Consider the following 10415-nt stretch of genomic DNA (forward strand, 5'->3'; position numbering starts at 1 on the left):
TGTGGGGGGTACTCCGGGAGTATGGGGTACCGGACCCCCTTGTGCGAGCTGTTCGGTCCCTGTATGACAGGTGTCAGAGCTTGGTCTGCATTGCCGGTAGTAAGTCGGATTCATTTCCAGTGAGGGTTGGACTCTGCCAAGGCTGCCCTTTATCACCGATTCTGTTCATAACTTATATGGACAGAATTTCTAGGCGCAGCCGAGGTGTTGAGGGGATCCGACTTGGTGGCCTCAGGATTGGGTCCCTGCTTTTTGCAGATGACGTGGTCCTGTTGGCTTCATCTGGTCGTGATCTCCAGCTCTCACTTGAGCGATTCCCTGCCGAGTGTGAAGCGGCCGGGATGGGAATCAGCACCTCCAAATCTGAGACCGTGGTCCTCAGCCAGAATAGGGTGGTTTGCCCTCTCCGGGTCGGGAGTTAGGTCCTGCCTCAAGTGGAGGAGTATAAATATCTCGGGGTCTTGTTCACGAGTGAGGGAAGGATGGAGCGCGAGATCGACAGACGGATCGGTGCGGCGTCTGCAGTAATGCGGACTCTGCGCCGGTCTGTCGTGGTGAAGAAGGAGCTGAGCCAGAAGGCGAAGCTCTCGATTTACCAGTCGATCTACGTTCCTACCCTCACCTATGGTCATGAGCTGTGGGTCGTGACCGAAAGAACGAGATCTCGTATACAGGCGGTTGAAATGAGTTTCCTCTGCAGGGTGGCCGGGCTCTCCCTTAGAGATAGCGGGAGGAGATCAGAGTAGAGCCGCTGCTCCTCCGCATCGAGAGGAACCAGTTGAGGTGGCCTGGGCATCTGGTCAGGATGCCTCCTGGACCTCCCTGGTGAGGTGTTCCAGGCACGTCCCTCTGGGAGGAGACCCCGGGGAAGACCCAGGACACGCTGGAGGGATTATATCTCTCGGCTGGCCTGGGAACGTCTCGGGATCCCCCCCGCAGAGTTGGCAAATGTGGCTGGGGAGAGGGAAGTCTGGGCTTCCCTGCTTAGGCTGCTGCCCCCATGACCTGACCCCGGATTGGTGGCAGAAGATGGATGGACGGACAATACATCCAACATACTGATTCTATATTTGAATGCACGCTATAAACATACATTTAAAAATCATCAAATAATTATTTAATTAAACACAATGTGGGATTTGACAATCTTTATTCAACAGCCATTCAGTGTTCACTCCCGACAGCAGCAGGTACTCTTGTACTGTATGTTGTAGCAACGTGCAGACCACAGTAAAGCCAAAATCTTATCTTTCTAGGAAACAAAACTAACTTCTTTTAAAGGATAATATTAGCACACACACAGTTGTAGTTTCTGGAGAAAACTAACCAGACTACAATCTAACTTCTAATAGCAAGAGTGGGCTCAGTTATTGTTAGCAGGAATGAGTTAGAAACAATACTGCACACAGTCATAATGATCTGCTGGCTTAACGGAATAAAACATCCCCACAAATTTAAAACAATCTAAAATTTAGCGTCACATAAAAGCAAGCTTAATTAGTGCCGGTTTGTTAAAGAGACATGAGGCCTGAAGTAAACAGCACGACCGGGTTTAAAGATGGAAAACAGCAGGAGGACTTTGTGTGTGTGACGTTGTGCATTCTGTGTGAGGGGTGGAGTCAGCTGGTAGCCGTAGGGCATGTAGTATAATAATATGTAAGCACATGGATGTGATTTTGAGTTGGTGGTTTAGTTGACTACAGCAGACGAGCACATCTTGTTGATGCCACATGCATTGGAGCCTCTGTACAGGTAGTAGTAACCCTGTAAGAGAGACAGATGTTTATTTAACTTGTAAATTTTCATGTCAATCCTTCAAAATAAAAGAAATATACTGAAAATTATACTAAGCATATACAGTTTTATGTCACATATAATTTAAGTGAAACCAAGCTGATGTCAGTAGCTGTTGTTGTCCCACCTGCTCTCCATAATCTTCACCCCAGCTGTTTTTGATGGCCCAGAATGGGATACCTTTACCTGAAATCACAGAAGCAAACATTTATCTCCTCGTTCTTCATGCTGACAAAGCCAACAAACAAATGTGTCAAACGTTTCTTTTTCAGGAGCAAAAGCAGGAGAATAGCACGTACGTTCTCCGTATCCCACCAGCAGCACAGCGTGGTCGATCATCCAGGGGTTGCAGAAGATCTTCAGCGGGTGAGACACACCTTTTCTATAAAACTACAACCAGGAAATAAATAAATTGCTGCAGTTTGAAATGTTTAATGAGATATATTACATGCCTCTTGGTGCTTTATTTTTGCTGTAAAGATGGAGTAATTACCAACCTGTTTGAAAAGCTAAATTCAAAGCACAGAATGTAAAACGACACAATGACTCTGAGATAAAGTTGTTTTGCGATGACTCACCTGCATGGCAAAAGCGTTCAGAGCAACAGAGACCGGTCCGTTCTCAGCCAACCATGCTGCGATCTCTGTGGAGAGGCAAGAGAAAGAAGCAAAGAAATCAAAGATTTGCCAGCCTGACAGCACAATTTCACCCGACTGGGTTACGATCAAGTGGAAACCGCTGGCTGTTAAAAGTGAAGCTAAAACCTGCAGTTCCCCCTTCATCCACTAGGGGCTCCAAAACAGAGCGAATCCATAGACTCCCGTGTTAAAAAGACCAACTTCACAGCAGAAATAAATATGTTTACAGCAGAAATAAACATGTTCACAGCAGAAATAAATATGTTTACAGCAGAAATAAACATGTTTACAGCAGGAATAAACATGTTTACAGCCTGGTACAAAAATCCATTTTAGGTTTAATAGGTCAGGTTTACCTTCATGACAACTGTGGGGGGAGTGAATTATTTTCTAACTCGTCCGTTTAAAAGTAATTTTTTTTTTTTTTTTTTAAATTTTCATTTTTATTGGACATTTGCTTTTAGTTACAGAACAGTAAACAACAAAAACAAAACAAAAAAATATTTATTAAATAAAAATAGGAAGACCACTGTTAAAAAGTAAATACAAAAAGTAAAGACCATAGCATCATAAATTGTTATATAAAGTCCGATCTTATGGGTTTCGCATATTCCGTCCATTTTGACCAGATGTTATAAATCTCCACAACCCTGGTGCTTTTTTTGAGTAGGCGGGATAAAAAAAAAACCCGATCATATTCTTCCAACAAAATTCACGCCGTGTGTTGGATCCAGTAGAACACCATTGTATTTTACAAGTTTAAAAGTAATTTAATCTGGAAGTTCGCCATATTTAGGGGCGTGTCCTTTTGATTGACAGGTACCCGATCTCCCCCTTCAAGTCAGAAGAACGTAGAACAACCGCGGTTTTTAGCCGGTTAACAACATGACTTAGCTTTAGCCCGCTTACCTCCGTTAGCTGGTTAGCTCCTGTTATCTCCGGGTTAGCTCGGTTAGCTCTTAGCGACAGGCAGGTTGGAGTTTGCTAGATGTCAATCATCCACCATGACGCTCACAGCCCCCCTCTCAGCTCCACCTCTTTGACCATATTTGTATTTTTCAGGAGAGACGACGCGCATGACGCCGCCAATATGGCGACTGTAGGAACCGCCCATCGAGCTGCAATTCAGCTCTTCAGAAACCTACGGGTGACGTCACGGAGGCTCCGCCCATCTTTTTATATACAGTCTATGGTTTTGACTTGCTCACCCTTCTCATCTTTAGACAGCTCCACTGAGTTGTTGATGTAGGCGGCGACCTTCCTGTTGCTGAAGCTGCACTTCTGCTTGTGGCCGGTGTAGGAATAGTCCGTTTCAGTCTCCAGACCACCTTAAACACACAAGGTATGGTAAAGTTTGCTCTATTTTACTTAAAAAGAACAACAGTGTGATTATTATCTGATTACGTTTGCTTCTTACCTAGATTCTCTATCGCTTCGTAAGCGTTCGATGGCAGCCCGCCCCGGCATGCCTGATCCAGTCCGTCACAGTCAACCAGCTCTGTAAAGGATGGATCAATACATCCATCAATCAAGCTATGACTGGACTGGCTCGGTAATCTTGTTCTATTATTACTTCTGGAGAAAGTCAGCCTAGTTTCTAAGAAAAATCGAGAAGCCAAACTGATCCTTTGGCTCATTCAGTATGCAGCCATCATATATATGATATATATTCTTAAATGCGCATGTGTAAATGTTTATACGTGTGTTTCCTCGCAACCAGACAGCTGTTTACACTGCTCAGCCATAACAACAGTTACAAAGTGGTTTTCTTCTGGCTCCACAACTGTTCACGCAAAAATGTTCCTACTTTCACTATGAAACATGGTCCTGAGTTCTACTGTTGTTTCTCTCTGTCTGATTTCATCAAACATTTAACGGATCACCGTTATTTCAGGCTTTATTCCAACCACATTTTCCAACAGTTCCCTGTTATCCTTTAAGTTTTAGTCGTTTCAGCGTCTCCTGAGATGTTTTCTCTGCTTGATGCCGGTTATTAGGGACGCACAGATACATTTTTTGGGAGTTCCGATACTGATATCTGCAATTTGAATATTTTGTTGTTGTTTATTGTTTATTTCGAACAGTAATTAGATTATAACTCAAACATGAATATAAAACGACAAAGCAAACAAAATTAAGAAGTCACATGTGTGACGCAAAAAAATATATCAATATATAATATACAAGGGAACAATCTATGTTCAAAAAGGAGTAGGAAGAAGTGTAAATCTTATTAAACCCTACCCCTTTTTCTAATTTTCAATGTTGCACATCATATAATCACACTGACTACACAGCATAAATCCACATGTAAATACAGAATTACAGCTTCAGACATCAGACCATGCATATTAGCCGATATTTGCCGATACCAGATGGGTTTATGTGAACATTATTGTGACTATGGTTATTATTGCTGTTATAACTGTGTCAGATTTCATTAGGTTGTAATAAATGACCCATCCTTTCTGAAGTTACCTCACCAATACAAATATAATAACATTACAGATCTAACAATTTCAACAAGTTTTATTCTGATTTGGCACATTTTACCTAAATACAACTATAAATGTGTGGTTTGGAAACAAAGATCCAGCTTTTAGTGGAACAAAAATGTCACATTTTAACAATAAAGGCATTTATTTCTTTTAAAACACGTCCGAAGCATCAAACACATCTGCGCTGGCTGGACTAGTGTGGTATCGGTACAGTTTTATTAATACCAAGTAAGAGTATGCATGCTTGTTATTGAGCAGATACTGATACTGGTATTGGTTTCGGTGCATCCCGACCGGTAATGTGATCTTTTCAACAACCGCAGGATGCGTGTATGAAATGAGCAGCTGCACGTTGCATCAGTTAAATAACGAGTTGCAGCTGAAACATCTTCATCCACACGTGAACTATCCAGTCGGAGGCTTGGAGCTGTTTAGGTCCAGGTGATGCAGTAAAGTTTCTTCAAACTGTAATCAAGTGATTTATGTTCAACAGGGATTTAATCTCTCAGGGTTATTCTAAACCTTTGTTACACAGCTAACCGCAGAAAAGCATGAGAAAACGTGAACTTTATCAGGGCCGGATTAAAAGTGCACAGGCCCCTGGGCTCAGAGTGTTCCAGGGGCCCCATTCCACAACATAACATTGTAAAAATGGTGAATTTTACACTGTGAAATGACATTTCTAACATCTCTCAGCCAGTGGTACTAGTAGAAATACACTATACACTGAGGTGTAACTATCTGGCTTTTGTGTACATTTAGTTTCAAGTCCAACTGAATGCCCTACGGGGGCCCCTGGGCCCGTGCCCATAATACCCATTGGATAATCCTGCCTTATGTACGTATTACACACATTTTGGTTTAAAGAAACTGGGCTGAAAAACTGAGGATAGCTGGAGGATCACTTCCTGCGTTACCTTGTTCAGAGAGGGACAATAAGGTTCCATTTTTCAGGAACCACTGGCCCTCAATGTTTCCTGTGACAGAAAACGCCCAGCAAGATCCACACATGCCCTGCAACACACACACACACACACATATCCTGATCAGCATAAATGTGCAGCAGGAATGAGTTTTTCCTCGTGAAGTCTTCTGGCACCTGGTTCTTGACAGAACTGACAGCTCCATGATCCCTCCAATCCCAGCTGTCAGGGGCGGGGCTTCTAGCCAGGTCAGCCGGTTTCATTTGTCGATGGAGAGTCCACTGGCTCAGGAGCGGGTTCAGGTATGTGGAGCGAAACTCGTCCTCTGAAGGAAGCAGACAGAAAGAGGAAGAGGAAATGTCCTGAGATGAGCTGAGGCAACACGTGGAAAGCAGAAGATGTGTTTGCTCATGTGGAGCTGTGGCAACACGAGCGCGTGCACTGTCACGCACCGGTCAGGTCGCTGAACTTGGTGACTCCGTACTCGGCTGAACCTTGATCCAGAGACTGCAGCTTCTCGGCCGTCTTCAGGTTCTGGTGGAAGATGTGCAGACGACGGTCGGCCTCTGAAAGTTCAGATTTAAAAGTAGAGTATGTAAGATTTTCAATATTTTCAAAATAAATTAACTGAAAAAATAACTACAATCATAATTAGATAGTTTTTTTTAAACACGTAGATTCCAGTCTGTCCATATTTGATGCGTTATTAAATTACAAGTTTAATTAATGACAAAGATCCTTCCTGAAAGTTTTCTGACCAGTAAAAAAAAAAAAGAAAAGTACTTTTTTCCACCAGTAGGGGGGAGTACAACCCATTTATTGCAGAGCGGCTCTGAGCTACAGCTCACAAGCGATTCCTGCCCTCATTGGAGCTGGCAAGGAGGAGGGGTGAGTTTTGCTCATTACTGCCAACCTGTGATCATTTGTGGACGTAGCAGTTTTGTGTTTTTGCTCACGACCTGGTGTTTGCCACCTGGTGGTGGAAAGAATCGCCTTGAAATCTTACATACTCTGCCTTTAAAATCACAACACTGTTATTAGAAACACGACATTTTAATATCTGGCAGCTGATTATTTCTGCAAATCAGAATGTGAACTTTCACAATGACTCTGTCAGGACGACAAGACGGTCCCACAGACCGCCGCGACGCTCTGCTTTCACTAAAACCAGTATTTTAGCTCTTCAACCATTAGAAAACTCTGCTGTACGAGTCCTGATGAAGGCCAGAAGGTTGGTCTTCCAGGATGGACTCTGAGATCCTGCTGACCCTCTGAGAAAACTCAACTTTTTAATCTGGATTTTACTCAGTATTTATTGTTTTAGTGTGTGTATTTAATTAGTCTATTTATCACCTCCGCCAAGGAGGTTGTGTTTGTCTGTTAGCAACATTACTCATAAAGTCATGGATGGATTTTGATGAAATCTTCGGGATATGTTGGGGGGGTCACGAGGAACAAATGATGAAATATTGGTGGAAGAGATTCTGGTTTTTCCTGAAAAAGTACAAAGCAGACGCAGCACCACTGACGACCACGTCATCGTATGCAGTGGGCGTGTGCATAATGCGCGTAACTTTGGCTCTGATTGGCCGATCGGTACGACTGACCCCTCTTTCTAATCGTGTGATACGGTAGAATCACGCTGATGTCATGTTTACATAAATGTGACCAATCTGCACAAAGCAGGAAATGTTTGTGACGTTGAATGACTGACACCTGTTGTCGTCCAATCAAACTGATGTTACCGGGCAGAAAACTGTGATTTTGTCCGCCTAACTACTCCCGAAGCACCGTGGGAAACGTAGTCGCTTTACTGAATGCAGTTATATGTCGGTGGATTGAAGTTCTGGAGGTAAAACAGCAAAGATAAGACAGAATCTGTAATGATGTTTTTCAACTGTGAAGCATAGATTCAGCTTCTTCTGACTCTGGTTGAGTGAATGTTGGTCACAGCGACCTTAAACTGGTCTGACTGGAATCTGTGGGATGTGTGCTTTCAGTAGAGGTGCTATTTGTTCGTTTCCATGGCGCTCGGTGGACACGAGGGTCCAACATTTAAGTTTATGTATTTCTGAGGACTTTGTTTACTTAGTCTTTTAATTACCTCCGACATGGAGGTTGTTTGTTTGTCTGTTAGCAACATTACTCAAAAAGTCATGGATGGATTTTGATGACATTTTCAGGAAATGTTGGGAGTCTCACAAGGAACAAATGGTCACATTTTGGTGGAGAGCTGGAAGAGATCCTCGATTCTGGATCACTTTGAAGTTATGTTGGGTGTTAATTACAACATGCTTGGTGGAGGTCGGCGCTCTCCGCGTGCTTTTCTAGTTTTAACCTGGTTTGGTGACGTGGCGGTTCGCTGCGGCCTCAGAGCAAGAAGGTATTGTATGAAACGTCCTTCATAAATAAAGTTTGGGTTGAAGATTAATTTGATATGACATCGTATGTGTTGGACCGTAAAATACTGAAGATAAAAAAATCCTTCGTAACTTTGGTTAATCTGATATCAAACCAGGACCAACAGATCCGTTCACACCAAAAGATACGAAGTAGAATTCTGTGTTTATTATTATGTTATTATTTTACTGTTCAGATCAAATCGTTCTTCTGAGTTTGACACTTTTAACACAAAGTGTTTGTTAAAGACTTTTCTGTATGTATGACGTCTCCGTATGTGTGAAGTACTCACCCTCCTGGCTGCTGTACTCCTTCCGGTATTTAACCATGAACTCTTTAAACTGGCCCAGAAGCGCTACGGACTCCTGATAGGAAAGCAACATTAGAAAAAACAGAATCAAGTAAAGAAGTCCTCATCGGCATGTTGACGTAGTTGATCTTTTACCTCCAGAGGCCGGCTGGTGGACTGATCCCCCACCCTGCTGGTCTCTTTGGTTTCAGCATCAACTGATGAGATAAACATGGATGAAAATGTTTCAGTGTGTCTAACACCATCCCGAAGGTTTTATGTTTCAGCATTAAAGCTACAGAAACATCAGAGACATGTTACTCTGGGTGAAGCGGTTCCTCGTCCTGATAGTAGTCTATACATTCTGTAATCATGAACAATAAGAAATATAGTTAGACCCCTCAGTTTACTGTAAATCTGTAAAAACTCTGACCAATCCAAACGTTTGGACCGAACTGAAGTTGTTTATTTCTTATATTTTGTGAGTTTCTTCATGGCTGAGAAAATGCAGGAAGGATTTCCCGACCCGGCTCGCTTTATTTGTCTCCTCCTGCTAAACATCCGAGAAAGAGAAAATCGTTGGTGGAAAAAGCTGCGAACTAGAAAAACACATGCAAACCTCCGTCACAGCGTTTAAAATGGTCCTGGATCCAAACGGTGATCCGGATCACCACATAAATTAAATCACTTCTTCCTTTTCACATTTCCAACAACTCCTGAAAATTTCATTAAAATCTATTCATAACTTTTTGAGTTATCTTGAACACAAACAGATAAACGCCGGTAACAACAAAACCTCCTTGGCGGTCGTAAGAAAAAGTCTTGGAGCAAAACCAGAGGGGGAGGAGCCAATGCAGGGGGAGGAGCCTAGACACGGGGAGGAGCCAAGACAAGCGAGGGGCCAAGACCAGGGAGGGGCCAAGACAGGGCTCCACTTTCACATCTTGCTAGCTCCCCGACGTTACTTACCACAGCTTTAAATCACAAAAATATTAGATTTAAAAGTATTTGTTAACATGAGAGGAGCCTTTGAGAAGATGCGCTAACATCGGACATGCGAGCTTCACTTTTTGCCTCTTTATCTCTTTGTTTGGTGTAACTTTCCAACCAGGAGTAAATATTAGTTACATAAGACGGCGGTCAGATCAGGCCGCCCCGGCAGCTCCCCTCCGGTGGATGATGGATGGTAAATATGTGCTCTGATTTATCCAAACATGGAAAAGGAGGAATAAAATACTCCATTTCAAAGCAAAAGAGCTTGAAAATAAACTTTTTCTACGTGTGAAGCCTTTGAACAGCATCTCCATGGCAACCGCCTCAGATGAGGCTTCAGTGATCAGCAACTGGATCAGCTGACGGTCCGGATGAATCTCCCAGGTTCTGCTTTTGCTCTTTGCTGAACTTTTACCTACTTCATGTCATTACTTCGTATCGTTCTTCTGTTGCAGTGTTTTAAGCTTCATTCTGCTTCTGATGTCGGGCTTTCACTTTTTTAATGACAAAATGCTGAAATTTAAAATCAGTTCTGTTCTTTACAAAGTTAAATATTTTTAAAATCAGTCATCATTGCTTTTTTTGTATTGTTCCTTCATACTACCATACATGACATTGTGTTTAAGTCTGGGGAAACACATACAGGACAACAATAAATTCTGTCTTTCTTCTTTAAAAAAAAAAAAAAAAAGTTATAAGAATAATAACAAATTCCTTCTACCCCGAACCAACAAATTCTCTTTTCATTAAATTCAAAGTATTGAAATTTGAGGACCTATTAAAATTTAAGATACTTCAAATTATGTACAAAGTCAAAAATGATCAATTACCCAGCAGCATCTAAAAGCTTTTCCAGTTAAGAGAGAGTATATTTGGCCTG

General features: G+C 42.4%; 1 protein-coding gene across 1 annotated transcript in view; it reads right to left on the bottom strand.

The window, feature by feature from the left end:
• Nucleotides 1–1139: 1139 nt before the first annotated feature.
• ctsf (cathepsin F) overlaps nt 1140–10415 on the bottom strand; it is an 11917-nt gene continuing 2641 nt past the window's right edge. The window contains exons 4-14 of the mRNA XM_079249851.1: nt 8699–8760; nt 8546–8618; nt 6306–6419; nt 6030–6178; nt 5848–5944; nt 3850–3930; nt 3641–3760; nt 2373–2437; nt 2094–2184; nt 1922–1980; nt 1140–1764 (exon numbers count right to left, since the gene is read on the bottom strand). Of these exons, the coding sequence (XP_079105977.1) occupies nt 1690–1764; nt 1922–1980; nt 2094–2184; nt 2373–2437; nt 3641–3760; nt 3850–3930; nt 5848–5944; nt 6030–6178; nt 6306–6419; nt 8546–8618; nt 8699–8760 (986 nt within the window). The 3' untranslated portion in view covers nt 1140–1689. The remainder of the gene's footprint in view (nt 1765–1921; nt 1981–2093; nt 2185–2372; nt 2438–3640; nt 3761–3849; nt 3931–5847; nt 5945–6029; nt 6179–6305; nt 6420–8545; nt 8619–8698; nt 8761–10415) is intronic.

Source organism: Telmatherina bonti (assembly GCF_933228915.1).
Source record: "Telmatherina bonti genome assembly, chromosome: 12".
Classification (NCBI taxonomy): domain Eukaryota; kingdom Metazoa; phylum Chordata; class Actinopteri; order Atheriniformes; family Telmatherinidae; genus Telmatherina; species Telmatherina bonti.